Raw genomic sequence first — 16,363 nt, forward strand, 5'->3', positions numbered from 1 at the left:
ACACACACACACACACACACACACACACACACACACACACACACACACGACCTCACAAGGACTCTGCTGAGGCTCTCACCATGCTACTGCAGAGCCAGGGCATGTGCTCTCCTCCCCAGCCCAGCACATCACTTACCCACTAAAGGAGGGGTGGGAGGGGAGGTGAGGGGAGCCCTGGGGCCTGCTGCCCCCAAGGGACAGAACCAAGGACTTTGAGTCCACACAAGTCTTGGGCTCTGGGTCCTTACCCACAGAGATGACCCAATGCCAACTGCCCACAGGCTTATTACAGTGGAGTTTTAGAGCTGTAGAGCCTCCAAACCTGGCAAACAAGGCCCTGGACCGCTCGGCCCATCAGGTAGCCTAGCTGTTCCATGCCTGTTAGGAGCTGGGTTGCCCACAGCAGCACCGGGGGAAGCCTCCTCAGATGTCCTCTCAGGTGGCCAAAAGGTCGACAGTCAAGGCTAAGCTTCCCACAGAACAGCCAGGTGGCCAGGCAGGAGGTCCATGATCCTTCCCCAGCGGGCCACGCTAATGAGCTACCGACCAGCCACCAGGGGCATTCCTCCCAAACCCCGGCCACATCAGGCCAGGAGCAGGCTCTGTTCACCTGCCTGCCACTCCCTTCAGGGAAAGGACCCTCACTGTTTATCCTGCAACCCCTGCAGGTGCTCGCTGAATCAACTGCTGGCAAGTTTTACTTTCTCCTGTGGGAGGTGAGCCAGGAACCTTGGGAGACACAACCACAAGGGGCCAGACGCCCGGCGGAAGGAACATACTGACATTTGTCTGGGAAGAATGGCTATGTATGCACCAGGCCCAAGGCCATGCGAGCTCACAAGAGACTGAGAACACTGCAGGCCAAACAACCAAGAGAAGCGCCTGGCACAAGAGGTGCCTGAGCTGTGTCCGAAGGGAATGGCAGGACTCATCTATGTGCAGGGTGAAGAAACAGGATGTGTCAGTTAAGGCCAGGGGCCCCAAGAAAAAGTGAAGGGAAGTCCTTCATAGGTCACGTGGGGCGCCAGGAGCAGACCTCGTTTAGCTGACACGTGGGGCTCCAGAGAGGGAGAGAGAGAGACTGGTCGAGGTTGCAAAAGAAATGATCATCCGCCTTCAAGGGACTTGGATTTCAGCGGAAGATAGGGCTGACAGCCATGAGCACCGGAAGTCAGTGCACAGGGCTCACCAAGGGTGTTACAAGTGGGCAGCGCTGTGGACAAGACTTCCGAGAAGGGCCTCAAAACCAAAGCATTCCAGATTGTTTTTTTGCTTTTTAGTTTTTTGAGTCAGAGTCTCACTCTGTCGCCCAGGCTGGAGTGCAGTGGCACACTCACGACCACTGCAGCCTTGATCAACTGCTGGGCCTCTGGTGATCCTTCTACCTCAGGCTTCCAAGTAGCTGGATGACAGGTGTGCACCACCACACCTGGCTAATTTCCTTTTTAATTTATCGTAGAGATGAGGTCTCCCCAAGTTGCTCAGGCTGGTCCCAAACCCTTGGGCTCAGGCAATCCTCTCACCTCAGCCTCCCAAAGTGCTGGGATTATAGGCATGAGCCACTGCACCTAGCTGTCTGTCTGTTTTTTGAGTCAGGGTCTCACTCTGTTGCCCAGGCTGGAGTGCACAATCACGATTCACCGCAGCCTCTACCTCAGGGGTTCAGGCAATCCCTCCACTTCAGCCTCCTGAAAAACTGGGACTATAGGTAAGCACTCCCAGCTAATTTGTTGATTTTTTTTTTTTTGTAAAGATAAGGTTTCCTTATGTTGCCCAGGCTGGTCTTCAACTCCTGGGCTCAAGCAATCCTCACGCCTAGGCCTCCCAAAGTCCTGGGATTATAGGTGCAAGCTACTGCACACCTGGTCAAGAAAGCATCTCTGAATCCAACACACAGATGCATATTACTTCCCACTTCAGAGGAAGGTGGCTTCCTTGTGGGTGATGCCTCAGAGTGTCACACTGCCATGTCCCTCTGTTCTGAAGGGGAGCAAGGGTGAGCGGAGTGTGTTTTTATGTTTTTTGAGGGGAGGGTGTAGAGACCCAGAACCTGCTCCTGACTCCCCTAACGAGAACAGCAGCTTCATGTTGGAGATGCCCACCCCAAGGGTCCCACGGAGCCTCCCAGCCTGGCCAGCTCAGGTTCCTCCAAGACACACGGACCCTGTCCTCCTTCCTCTAGTCAGGTGTGTCTGAGACCCAAATTCTCCATCCCTCCAGATGGTCCCAGATGGAGCCACAGAGCAGAATCCAAAGCAAAATGGTCAAGAAAGTTGTGATGTGACAGCCCGCCTAGGAGTGCTGGGGCAAGTCAGTCAGGCTCCTTCAGGCAGCCAGGGTCAGAGGCCGAGGTTGAGAGGGTGTCTGGGGACAGGGGATTCCAGTTCAAACAGGGGCTAACTGAATGTCCTGGGTGAGTTGCTTCACTTCAGTCGGCCTGTTTCAACTGTAACATGAGGGTTTGGCCTAGACCATGTCCGATTCCTTTCGGCCTAAAATTCTGAGTCGCAACATCACAGGGTGTTTACGTGCTCTGGGTTCAAGTCCCAGCTCTGCCACTTCCTGTGAGTCCTCGCAGGAGTCATCTAACTTCTTCCAACCTTAACTCCTCGTCGGTGACATGGAATGAGGAGAACACGGATTGGGAAGGTTACTGGGGAGATTCCACAAGGGCCTGCCCCTGGCACGGAGGGGGGCTTTAGAAACATCATTGTTTTGTGAACTCTGGCCCTTGCCACAACCACCCTCATGCTCACAGAAGAATCAGGACTGATGACCAATGTCCTCACCCCCCTTTGGGTATGGCTTCTATTCAAGAGACCCACCCGGATTCCCCAAACCCAGGAAAGCCAACATCACGCACACCCCGGCGGCCACGTGCATGGTCTCGAGCACACACAGTGTCAGGCGAACCTCAGCATGCCAAGCAGCAGGCGGAGTCACTGCAACAGGACAGGGGGGACAGGCAGAGAGGAGGCAGGCAAGGGGAGCCGCGTGCAGTCGCGGGGAGAAGGAGAGCAGCACAGCCCGCGACCGAGCAGCCCGCGCCGGCGCGCCCGGCTCCTTACCTCCCCTGCAGGACCTCTGACCACCGGGACTGTGATCCCCCAAGAAGCTGGAGGCATGCTGGAGAGAGGAGAGGCAGGAGACAGGGAGCAATATGTACTGAGCCAGGTTTATAGGAGAAAGGACTGAAAGGAAACCCAAGGAAGAGTGTTCGGTTGAGGACGTCCATGGCAGAAATGGTTTCCCGGAGACCCAAGAGACCCAAACGCCAAACGTAGAGCATCCACAAGAGAGGCCTGTGTTGGAGGCACAAAGAACCCCTCCCCTCCCACAGACTGGGCCACCCCAGATGGACCCCTGCCTTCCCGCAAGGTAGCGCTGGGTCTGCCCAGCGTGACAAGCTCGCCAGGTTTGCTGGGATGACATGGACTCAACGGGGACCAAGGATCCAAGGGTGGATAAACAGCCCTCAAGAAGTCCCACCAGCCAGAGTCAAGGGGGGTATGCCTTCCACAGACGTCACAGTCACACCTACCGGGACCCAGTGCGCGTGTGTGTTGTGGGGTGTAAGGGGGGAGACCCATAGTCCAAGGCCAACATCAGAGAATGGAGCTTCTAGTCTTGGTGCCACCATGAATCTGGGTAACTTTGGGCAAAGTACCTATCCTTTCTGGGCCTCAGTTTCCCCATATGTAAGATGGAGATAATGTCCCCATCTATAATAGAAAATAGGGTGACACATACTCTACTAATGCTAGCACCAAATCCCCATGGGAATTTTCTAGTCTTTTCTCTGGAGACTGGTTTGTGCTAGAACAGGGAGATAATCAAACATCCAAGAATGAAGGCAGCAGGCTGGGCAGGGGGGCTCCTGCGGCCAGGGACCCAGGGATGATGGAGCCTGAAGCACAAAGTTTGGGGTCGGATGACTTTTACTAACACTTAACACAATCAGGGTTCAGTTAAATGACATGATTTTCCCAAGTGGGCTGTCCAGAGTCCCCCTCATGGCACACCTACATCCCTGACCCCATGTCCCTGAGTCCCATCCAGAGACCTGGGAAGGCTGTGATCTCCTCTAGGGCAGGAACTAGTTCTGACCTGCCCATCACTGGGTCTCAGCACCCGCCCCCGGGCCACTCACAGCAGGTGCCCAACAGACGCCTGAGAAGTGACAGACTCCTCCACAGCATCCAACACCTGACCCGTGGCCAATGCCAGGCAGCACAGCCAGCCTCCCTTTGAGAGGCCATTTTTTTCAGTCTTTCTCAACCTGGTCACACATCTTAGCTGATGCCTCTTGGTCACGGTAACCCTGGGAAGGCAGGTACGACAACCTTGTCTTACAGACAAATAAACTGAGGCCAAGGAAGGTGAAGAGGTGATTGCTCAAGGGCACATAGTGAGGTAATCACTGTCGCCAGACCCAGGGCAAGAGCCCGAGTCTTCTGGCATCCTTGCCTGGGCACCAGGCTGCTGTCAGCTTGGCTGGTCACCACTGGTGTGGCTGGGCACTAGCAGGGGCATAGCATCTCTGGACCCAACCCCACAGGACCCTGGGGGCCAGAGTGCATCGTGCTATGCAGGTGGTAGGGAGCCCAGGCCGGCACCCACAGCTACCTTTGATGACGAACGCCTCCGACAGCAGCCGCATCTGATAAAGGGGCTTGTTCTCCAGGGACATATCATCAATCCCGGCCCGTGCATACATGCTGATGGCGTCTCGGTACGAACCTTCCACATAATGCAGCTTTCCCAGGATCAACATGGCCTCGCGCATATATTGGGGCTAAAAGGACAAGGACACGTTAGGAGGTTCCTGCCCCAAGCCTTGTCCCCTGCCCCACCAGGCACCCTGGGATGAAGACCCCCACCAAACCATGAACCATGATCTGCCTAAGACCCTGCTCAGAACTCCCCTACTCCTCCAGGAAGCCTACCCTGACATGCAAGCACACAGCTCCCTCCTCTCCACACCTGCAGTCCGTCGCCTACATTGTGGCTCTCAATGAAGCTCTTTCTATGAGTCCCTGTTTCATGTGTGTGTTAGTATACTCAGTGAGACTCCAGAAAGCCTGCTTGTCTTTCTCTCCCAAAGCCCCCAAAGGTGGAAGCCCAGCCTGGGCACTCAGGGGTTCAGGCCCTTCCTCTGAGTTCAAGTGGGGAGTCAGGGGCTGAGCCGAGTTTTGTGGAGCCTGAAGCTTACCATTTGGGGGTCTGCTTTTATACACATATATGCAAATACATAATTAGGTATAAGAGCCTGTGAGGGTCCCAAAGCTCTTGCCTCCACCCACAGCGGTGAGACCTTCGTGGGGGAGGAAAAGCCACCTCAGCAGTGTAGGATACAAAAGAAGAGGAGGAGCCTGTGGGGTCACCATCCTCATCCAATTAGAAGTGGGTCCAAGGTCGGGCACGGTGGTTCACTCTTATAATCCCGGCACTTTGGAAGACTGAGATGAGAGGATTGCTAAGCCCATGGGCTCGAGACCAACCTGGGCAACTTGGAGAAATCTCATCTCCACAACAAATCAAGAAAAATTAGTCGGGCATGATGGCATGTACCTCTAGTTCCTGCTACTTGGAAGGCTGAGGCAGAAGGATCGCCTGAGCCCAGCCGGTCGAGGCTGTGGTGGCCGGGAGCATGCCACTGCCCTCCAGCCTGGGTGACAGAGTAAGACTCTGCAGCCAAAAAAAAAAGTGGGTTCAAAGGCAGAACCTCGTCCAATCAGAAGTGGGTCCAGGTGCAGAGGCAAGAAGGCCAAAGTGCTTGAATTCAAACCCGTTTTCTTCCCCCTCCTTTCTCAGGTGCTGCTTACACTCCAATCTCTACCCCACAGAGGCCTGCATCGGGGCCTGAGGAGGTCTGGCCTGCCCTGGCCATCCCATCCTAGCTTGGGCTCCTTCTGCAGACAGTGCACACCAGGCTGCCAGAAGGAGGTTAAGCTAGCCCTGGGCTGAGTCACTCAGGCCCGAGAGGTCTGGTCTTGGACATGGACCCAGCCCCCTTGAGACCGTCACCTCCTAAGGCCATTGGCTCCAACTGCGTGCTTCTATTCCTGTACTTAGCAGGCCCATAACCTCTTGAGGGCAAGGCCCTGGGCACTGCCCCTGCCACACAGGCATCGAGCTGTCCACAAAACTCCCTGGAGACATGGCTCTGGCCTCTGTCACTGGCAGGGAGGTGCTGCCCAGTCCCCACAGGGAGGTGAGAGTCTGAGACTGGCCAGTGCGGTGGCTCACGCCTGTAATTCCAACACTTTGGAAGGCTGAGGCAAGAGGATTGCATGAGCCCAAGGGTTCGAGACCAGCCTGGACAAGTTGGCAAGACTTCGTCTCTACATTAAATCAAAAAATTTGCTGGGCCTGGTGGCCTGCACCTGTGGTTCCAGCTACTTGGAAGGCTGAAGTGGAAGGATCACCTGTGCCCAGCAGGTGAACACTGTGGTGGCCATGAGCATGCCACTGCACTCTAGCCTGGGCTACTGTGGGACTCCAACTCAAAAAAAAAAAAAGAGCCCGGGCACCTGTGAGCCCAAGAGGAACATCTGCCACTTCCACCATCCACTGCCATCTCAGGAGTCAACTAAGAGAACAGGAGTATGACACAACTAGGCTCTGTGAAGTCAAATTCCCCTTCCCCACTAGTCTCTTGATATTTGTAAAGATACATTCCTCCTTTCCCTTTGCTCAGTCAGGTCCCCTTCCCTTCGGCCTCACCAGTTCCTCTTCTAGTCTCTGAGGCCACCTCCTCTTGGAAGCCTCCCTGACTACCAGAAGCTCCCTTCAGCTGAACTCCTACATTGCCTCTACCAGATGGGCCAATTCAGGCCCTGCCCACCTGACTGCTCTGTCTGATGACTGATGTACTCTCAAAAGTTGGAGTTTTTGTTTTTTGTTTTTTTGAGTGAGAGTCTTAGTCGTCCAGGCTGGGGTGCAGTGGCACACTCGCAGCCACTGCCACCTTGACCTGCTGGGCTCAGGCAATCCTTCCATCTCAGCCTTCCAAGTAGCTGGAACCACAGGTGTGCACCACCACGCCCAGCTAACTTTTTGATTTATTGTAGAGACAAGATCCTCCCAAGCTGGTCTGGAACCCCTGGACTCAGGCAGTCCTCTCGCCTCTGCCTCTCAAAGTGCTGGGATTACAGGCGTGAGCCACCACACCCAGTTAAAAGCTGGATTTTCCAAGGGCATTGGCTAGTCTCCCCAGATAAGCCGTCCACTTCCTGGGTCAATACCACAGATGACACATCCCCAGAGGCATGTGGCCCATAGTCCCTCCAGGCTGGACAATGGCTCTGCCGTTCCCTGCTCATGTCTCAAGCTGCGGGCCCTCTTCCTCCCTGCTTGGGCTGCGTTTTCTTCATGGGTGCAGTGGAGATAATACTCACACCTGCTCCTCACATCCGGCACAGCACTGCCAGGATGATGAATTGGGCAAAGTCCAGAAGAGAGCTTTGAACTTTTCTTCAGAAAGGAGCACGATAAATACAGGATATGAGTATTTATCATTATGACCCTCTTCTACTGCACCCAGGAGAAGGGCAGCAAGGCTCAGAGGACCACATTTCCGGCACACAGTTGGGGTGTGGCTAGTGATGGCTTTGGAGAACCAAGGACAATTTACAACAGAGCTTCCACCACGGGGGGTGGGGGAGGAACATTAGACGACACAGCGAATGTTTCATAATGCCAAATTTATACTATTTAAATAGCTGCTCTTAGCCCGAAAGTATAGCCATCCTCCTGTACGGTGTTAAGTTGCTTTTTTCTTTTACGAGGCAATGATAATAGGATGGTACCGTTTTGCTGATTTTTTTTTTTTTTTTTTAGTTGGACTCTCAGAACTCTGTCACCCAGGTTGGAGGGCAGTGGTACACTCATGGCCACTGTAACCTCGACCTGCTGGGCTCGGGTGATCCTTCCACCTCAGCCTTCCAAGTAGCTGGAACTATAGGTGTGTGACACCGTGCCCGGCTAATTTTTCGATTTATTGAGATGAGGTCTTGCCAATGGTGAGAAGTGCCACTGCACTTCTGCCTGGATGACAGAGTGAGACTCTAACTCAAATTTTAAAAAAAGGCTGGACGCGGTGGCTCAAGCCTGTAATCCTAGCACTTTGAGAGGCCGAAGCAAGAGGATTGCCTGAGCCCAGGGGTTCGAGACCAACCTCGTCTCTACAATGTATCAAAAAAAATTAACAGGCGTGATAGCGTGCACCTGTAGCTTGAGTTACTTGGAAGGCTGAGGCAGAAGGATCGCCTGAGTCCAGCAGGTTGGTGCTGGGGTGGCCATGAGGGTGCTACTGCACTCCAGGCTGGGCAACAAAGTGAGACTGACTCAAAAAAAAAAAAAAAAACCCAAAGGAAAGAATGACCTCATGGAGATACCCAGGTATGAGGAAGAAGAGATGAGGAAATCCTTCCCAGACTGCAGTGAGAACTATAAAAGCAGAAGCACCATAACTATCCTTAACTTAATCCATTTCTGGGCCATTATTCTATATCCACCCCAGTACTCTGAGAGGCAGCACCAAGGAGCAGCAGGGAGCACTAGAGCTTGGGATGTAAAGACAAAAGTCCTGGGTTCAAGTCCTATATCTGCTCGTGTGGTCCTTAGCTAAGTGATCACTGCTTTCGGGTCTCAGAAACAGGGGTACCATGGCAGAAGGTTACTGTGGGGCCTCCGTGGGACCCGCCATGCCTGGAGCTCAGTGGATAGCAAAGGTTACGACCAGTGGCTTGTTCTCACCAACTTCCCCAGAACTGAGCTGGGCATGATCTGAAAGATGACCTAGGGTAGAGGTTTCAAGGTACCCCGAGGAGGGGCCTCAGGACCCACTCACCTCTCCCTCCCTCTCATCCATCGGAGCTGCTGGGGATGCACAGGAATCCACCCAGGACTGTGACAAGAAAGATCCCCCCACTATACCCTGGCCTTTGGGGTGAGATAGAGGATCCCACAAAGGACTTTGAATATTTTATTTTGCCCGATCAACATCAAGTTTTGGACGTTGGCCTGTATAACAGTGGATTCCTTCATACTATTGGTGCTTTTGTCTGTCTGTCTCTCTTTGTTTAATAAAATATGGTAGGCCAGGCTCGGTGGCTCAGTCTGGAATCCCAGCCACTTTGGGAGGCCAAGGTGAGTGGATTGCCTGAGCCTGTGGGTTCGAGACCAGCCCGGGCAACTTGGCAAGACCTCGTCTCTACAATAAATCAAAAATTAGCTGGGTGTGGTAGCGCACGCCTATAGTTTGGGCTACTTGGAAGGCTGAGGCGGAAGGATTGCCGGAGCCCAGCAGTTGAGGCTACGGTGGCCGGGAGTGTGCCACTGCACTCCAGTCTGGGCGACAGAGACTCCAACTCAAAAAAATAAATAAATAAAATAAAATAAAATAAAATAAAATAAAATAAAATAAAACATGGTAAACCTTGTATGTAATAAATGGGATTTGGTAGACACAACAGTTACCACAACAGCCAATATAAAGAATGGGATACTGCCAGGCGGGGTGGCTCACACCTGTCATCCCAGCACTTTGGGAGGTGGAGGCAAGAGGACTGTTTGAGCTCAGTGGTTCAAGACCAGCCTACACAACATGGCAAGACCTTGTCTCTAAAATAAATTAAAAAATGGGCATGGTGGCACACGTCTGTGGTTCCAGCTACTTGAAAGGCTGAGGCAGAAGGATCACCTGAGCCCAGCAAGTCAAGGCTGCAGTGGTCATGTGCGTGCCACTGCACTCCAGCCTGGGAGACAGAGTGAGACTCCGATTCAAAAAAAAGAATGCGGTACTGACACAGAGAAGGTTTCAAGTAAACAAAAGCAACTTGTCAAATATATATTCTATGACTATAAAAAGCTCTCTGTGTGTACATATGCTTGAAAATACACAAAGAAGCCGGGCTCGGTGGCTCAGCCTGTAATCCTGCACCTTTGGGAGGCTGAGGTGAGTGGATTGCCTGAGCCCGTGGGTTCGAGACTCGCCTGGGCAACTTGGCGAGACCTCATCTCTACAATAAATCAAAAAATCAGCCAGGCGTGGTAGCACACGCCTGTAGTTCCAGCTACTTGGAAGGCTGAGGCGGAAGGATCTCCGGAGCCCAGCAGGTCGAGGTTGCGGTGGCCGGGAGTGGCCACTGCACTCCAGTCTGGGTGACAGAGTGAGACTCCAACTCAAAAAAAAAAAAAAGAAAGAAAGAAAATACACAAAGGGAGGCAAATAGTAACCAGAGCTCAACTCTGAAGATGGGAGTAGGCCTGGGGTGAGGGTGGCAATCAAGGACTTTTATTTATTATTCAAATTACTTGCTTGTTTGTTGATTGACTTATCATAAACCTACATTGTATTTTTTAAAATTCAATTTTTTTAAAAGTTTTTGAGATGGGGTCTCATTCTGTCACCCAGGCTGCAATGGAGTGGTGCAACCCCAGCTCACTGTAGCCTCAACCTCCTGACCTCAAGTGATCCTCCTGTCTCAGCCTCCTGAGTAGCTGGGACTACAGGTGTGCACCACCATGCCTAGCTAATTTTTTTTATTTTTTATAAAGATAAAGTCTCACTATTTTGCCCAGGGTGCTCTCAAAAACAAAAGTGTTGAGATTACAGCCCTGAGCTACTACACCCAGTCCTAAAAGCAGTAACTTTAAATTTCTAGTGCATTTCCCTCTTCCTTTCTCTTACAGAATAAGCCCAGCGCTCCTTGGTCTGATGTTCTACCCATTCTCTGGCCCCAAAGTACCTTCACAACCTAACTGCCCACTGTTTCCTTCTGTTCCTGCTACATTGACTGACTTTAAAGAGATTCTTTTTTTTTTCTTTTTTGAGTTGGAGTCTCACTCTGTTACCCAGGCTGGAGTGCAGTGGCATGTTCCTGGCCACCGCAGCCTCAACCTGCTGGACTCAGGTGATTCTTCCACCTTAGTCTTCCAAGTAGCTAGAACTATAGGCATGTGCCACCATGCCCAGCTAATTTTTTTTCAATTTTTTTGTAGCTATGAGGTCTTGCTATGCTGCCCAAGCTGGTCTCAAACTCCTGGGCTCAAGCAATTCTCCCAACTTGGCCTCCCAAAGTGCTGGGACCACAGGTGTGAGTCACTGCTCCTGGATGCTAATGTATTATTATTATTATCATTATTTTTATTTTATTTTATTTGAGTCAGTGTCTCACTCTGTTGCCCAGCCTGGAGTGCAGTGGAATGCTCACAGCCACTGCAGCCTCGACCTGCTGGGTTTAGACCATCCTTCCACCTCAGTTTTCCAAATAGCCGGAACTACAGGCACATGTCACCACACCCAGCTAATTTTTTTTTTTTTTAATTTATTGTAGCGATGAAGTCTCACCAAGTTGCCTAGGTTGGTCTCGAACCCGTAGGCTCAGGCAATCCTCTTACCTTGGTCTCTCAAAGTGCTGGGATTATAGGCATGAGCCACTGTTCCCGGCCAATGAGATTCTATATAAGAGGAACCCTAAGATGACACACTGCTTCCTTAGGCTGAAATGTCCAGCCCTACCTCTATGTCCCAGTCAGATCCAGTCCCCAGAAGGGGCCAACTCTAGCACTGCCATCATCCAGACTCTGTCCTTTGCTTCTCGCCCTCCCCAAGGAGTGTCCCCAGGACTTGCCTCCTCGTGTAGAGCACTCCTACAGCGGGTGTCATGGTCCACTGTGGATAAAGCTATGTATCTGCTGATAGGACTTATCTTCCCCATGGACCTGTGACTTCCTTGAGGGCAGGGTCCATGCTGGATTCATCTCGATTGCCCTCAGAGTGCACAACGTCATGCTTTGCCACGTGGTACATCAGAATAGATGGTCAAGTGAGCGACTACCTTACTCTGGAATACCTCACCTCTTGAAAATTCCCTCCCGGCTGGGTGTGGTGGCTCAAGCCTGTAATCCCAGCACTTTGGGAGGCTGAGGCGAGAGGACTGCCTGAGCTCAGGGGTTCAAGACCAGCTAGGACAACTTGGCAAGACCTCGTTTCTACAATAAATCAAAAAATTAGTCGGGTTCAGTAGCGTGTGCCTGTTTTTCCAGCTACTTGGAAGGCTGAGGCAGAGGGATCTCCTGAGCCCAGCAGGTTGAGGCCGTGGTGGCCACGAGCATGCCACTGCACTCCAGTCAGGGTGACAGAGTATGACTCCAACTCCCCCAAAAAAAGAAAAATTACTCCCTCTTTGGGTTTCTAATGACATACTCATGCCCTTATTATAGCTCAGAATACATCATAATCTACCTAGCACATCCTCAAACTTTGATGCACACATGAATCACCAGAGATACTCTTGAAACGCAGATTCTGACTCACACTTTGCACTTCTAACCAGCCTCCCAAGGATGCCCACATGAGCAGCAAAAATCTAGAGAAAGTTGTGACTGTGCTCCCCACTCTACTTTCCCTCAGTGTCTTGCATACAGTAGGTGGTCAATAAATGCACAAAGACTTAAAACTGACTCTTACCCTGTTATAGGGCTATTCTGTCCTTAGTCAACTCTACATGTCTGCCTGCTTCCAGTTAGATCTAAGGCTCACTGAGATCTTATTTCCCTGAAACCTCCTAACCCCACCCCGGTGCAAGAAGCCCAAAGAGCCAGGCACACATTAGGGTCAACCAAACTGTCCAATAGAAGCACAACTTAGCCCACAAATGTGAGCCACTTGTGTAATTTAAAATGTTCTACGCTGGAAGATGGCAGTAGCTGGGCGGCGGGCCTCAGGCGGGGGCCATGGGGAAAAAAAAAGTTCTAGCAAGTTTTTTTTTTTTTGGTCACCCAGGCTAAAGTGCAGTGGTATGCTTTTGGCCACCGAGGCCTTGACCTGCTGGGCTCAGATGATCCTTCCATCTCAGCCTTCTAAGTAGCTGGAACCACAGGCCCATGACATCATGCCCGGCTAATTTTTTGATTTATTGTAGAAATGAGGTCTCACCATGTTGTCCAGGTTGGTCTCAAACAATCCTCTCATCTCTGCCTCCCAATGTGCTGGGATTACAGGCTTGAGTCACTGCACCCAGCACAAGGTTTTTTAGTCACATTAAAATGGTAAATACAGGTGAAATTAATTTTAATAAAAATGCTTTCTTTAACTCAATACTCTATGTCCAAAATAATGCCTTTTGAACATTTAATCAACATAAAAAGTTAATGCTTTTTTATATCCTTCATTTTGTACATCTTCAAAATCCAGTGTCTGCTTTATCTTTTTTTTTTTTTTAGTTGGAGTCTCTGTTGCTCAGGTTGGAGTTTGGCAGCATGCTCACGGCCACTGCAGCCTTGATCTGCTGGGCTCAGGTGATCTTTCAGTCTCAGCCTTCTAGGTAGCTGGAACTACAGGCATGTGCCATCATACCCTGCAAATTTTTTGATTTATTGTAGAGATAAAGTCTCACCATGTTGCCCCTGCTGGTCTTGAACCCCTGAGCTCAGGCAATCCTCTCGCCTCGGCCTCCCAAAATGCCGGGATTACAGGCTTGAGACTTCGTGCCTGGCGTGTTTTATCTTACAGCACATCTCAAGATGGGTTAGTTGCATTTCAAGTGCTTGAGAGTCACATGTAGCTCACACCTGTAAGGGCAAGGCCAACTTGCAAGACAGATGTGTTGCCCAGGTGACCAGATGGCCCTGGGAGGACTGGACCCCAGACGGGAGGCAAGAGAGGAGAGGAGGCCCCAAGCTTGTGGGCACCACTCACCGACAGCTTCCCATTGTTAAGGATACCGCTCAGGTAATTTTTGGCTTCATTCAGCTTGGGCTCATGCTTCTCCAGCAGAGGGATGGAGTCTTTTATTTTGGAGTGGTTTGCCTTCAAACATTGTTCCAGGAGGGCCTCGGCCAGCAGCAATTTCCCAAAGTCATCTGAAAAATAAGGCGCGGATCAGAGTGGGTACATGGGGGCAGTGATCTGAAATGAGGCAGATGTAGAGTGGCACAGACCCCTTGGACCCCCAACCGCCCCTACCCAGCACACGAATGGCTTAGGTCCAAGGAAATAAAGAAGCACTAATTCATAAATGTTAACAACCTTTAAAGAAAAAACATGGGGCTGGGCTTGGTGGCTTGCCTGTAATCCCAGCACTTTGGGAGGCCAAGGTGGGAGGATTGCTTGAGCCCAGGAGTTCAAGACCAGCTTGGGCAACATAGCGAAATCTTGTCTCTACAATAAATCAAGAAATTAGCCAGGCATGGTGGCATACGCCTATAGTTCCAGCTACATGGAAGGCTGAGGTGGAAGGGTCACCTAAGCCCAAGCAGGTCGAGGCTGCGGTGGCTGTGAGCGTGCCACTGCACTCCAGCCTGGGTGACAGAGTGAGACTCCAACTCAAAAAAATAAAAGTAAAAAAATAAATAATTCGCTGGGTGTGGCAGCATGTGCGTATAGTCTCAGGTACTGGGCAGGCTGAGGTGGGAGGATCAGACTCCAGGAGGTCAAGGCTACAGTGAGCTTTGATGATGCCACTGCTCTCCAGCCTGGACAACACAGTGAGACCCAACTAAAAAAAAAAAAGGCAAGGCATGAAGGCTCACGCCTATAATCCCAGCACTTTGGGAGGTCGTGGTGAGAGGATTGCCTGAGCCTATCGGTTCAAGACCAGCCTGGGCAACTTGGCGAGACCTCATCTCTACAATTAGTCAAAAATTAGCCAGGCATGGTGGCGCGTGCCTGTACTTCCAGCTACTTGGAAAGCTGAGGCAGAAGGATCACCTGAGCCCAGCAGATCGAGGTTGCAGTGGCCGGGAGTATGCCACTGCCCTCCAGCCTGGGTGACAGAGTGAGACTCCAACTCCAAAAAACCACAAAAAAACAAAAAAAAGAAAAGAAAAAGAAAAATCATGGGCATTCTACCACATGGAATTCAGAGTAAAAATTGCCCCTTTGGGTTTATTTTCTGCTATAGTTTAATGGCTAGGAGGCAGAGTTCTTGGGACTTGAAGACAAATTCCCAGAATTTCAGAATTTAAAACGAAGAACCAAGTTACAACTATTCCCGGCTGTGGGTAGTAAGTTTTTAAACCAAGAAGAAAAGACAAAGAGGAAAAATAGGTGGCTTCATAATGCACGTTCACACACTCCTAATTTCTGCATCACCGTAATTGGCTCTCTCCATTTTTAAGCTATTTGAATGTTACCCAGGGATAACCTAGTAGCCAAGGCAGAGTTAAGGTGGGAACCCACCTACCTGTGAGCCAAGACAAATCCTCAAGCACGTCTAGTACCTGTACTCTCTGGACTTCTCACCTAGGGCAGTTCATCTGCCACCCTCATCACCAGCAGGTGTTTTTGTTTTCTTTTATTTTTTTTGAGTCTCACTGTCACCCAGGCTGGAGGGCAGTGGCATGCTCTCGGCCACCGCAGCTTCGACCTGCTGGGCTCAGGCAATCCTTCCATCTCAGCTTTCTAAGTAGCTGGAATCAATCACAAGAATGCAGCACCATGCCCTGGCCAAATTTTCGACTTATTGTTGAGCTGAGGTCAAGTTGGGCTCAGGCAATCCTCACACCTCTGCCTCCCAAAGTGCTGGGATTACAGGCATGAGCCACCACACCCAGCAAGCAGGTGGTTTTAATCTGCCGCCTCCCCTACCACAACGAAAACTCCAGTCTCTTGACCACCGTATTCCTACTACTTCATCAGAGGTGACTGAAGCATGGGAACCAGGTCTGGTATGCAGGGCCTGCGGTCAAGGGTGGTCTCACCATGGGCCACCGTGGCTGTGCTCACTGCCTCTCCCAGCAACCAGGGCAAGAAGTAGGCCCACCATTCAAAACAGACGCCCAATAAATACCTGCCAAGTGAAGGGACTCCTCTCACCTACCCCGCAAGGAAGCCATCAGTCTCAGGGAATTAAGGGCCAATCTCTAGACATGCCTGCTGGGTGCCATCTTTCCACAGAAAGTGCTCCTTCTGCTGCCAGGACAGTGTTCTCAGACCTACCAGGGAGCTGTCGCTCTCTCCTCACTTTCAGGAGTGAGCTTGCTCACACCTCAAAGCCACTAGCCCCAAACTGCATGGCTTTGAAGAAGAATCTCCCTTCCTAAGGGGGGATTCTCCACAGAGAATAGGCCTCTAGGAACACAGTCACATGAGGTTTTTGCTCTGAGGACACCTGTTAGAGGATCCTTTGTGACCTACCTCATGATTTTTTTTTTTTTTGAGTTGGAGTCCCACTCTGTCACCCAGACTGGAGTGCAGTGGCCGTTCCCGGCCACTGCAGCCTCGATCTGCTGGGCCCCAGTGATCCTTCTGCCTCAGCCTTCCAAGTAGCTGGAATTACAGGCGTGCGCTACCACGCCCGGCTAATTTTTATTTATTGTAGAGATGATGTCTCACAAGTTGCCCAGGCGGGTC

At 51.3% G+C, this 16,363-nt stretch overlaps 1 protein-coding gene across 2 annotated transcripts in view; it reads right to left on the reverse strand.

Moving 5' to 3' along the window:
* TTC7A (tetratricopeptide repeat domain 7A) overlaps positions 1–13,873 on the reverse strand; it is a 123,662-nt gene extending 109,789 nt beyond the window's left edge. Inside the window, exons 1-2 of one of the 2 annotated variants that reach the window (XM_008050585.2) lie at positions 13,709–13,873; positions 4,627–4,795 (exon numbers count right to left, since the gene is read on the reverse strand). Coding sequence is in view for 1 of the 2 variants with exons in the window: in XM_021708860.1 (XP_021564535.1) it covers positions 4,627–4,786 (160 nt within the window). In the remaining variant the exon portion in view is untranslated. The remainder of the gene's footprint in view (positions 1–4,626; positions 4,796–13,708) is intronic. The other variant, XM_021708860.1, reaches the window with a different exon arrangement.
* Between the last annotated feature and the right edge of the window lie 2,490 nt (positions 13,874–16,363).

This window comes from Carlito syrichta, unplaced genomic scaffold (genome assembly GCF_000164805.1).
Source record: "Carlito syrichta isolate Samal-C Ts95f unplaced genomic scaffold, Tarsius_syrichta-2.0.1 Scaffold153201, whole genome shotgun sequence".
Taxonomy (NCBI): domain Eukaryota; kingdom Metazoa; phylum Chordata; class Mammalia; order Primates; family Tarsiidae; genus Carlito; species Carlito syrichta.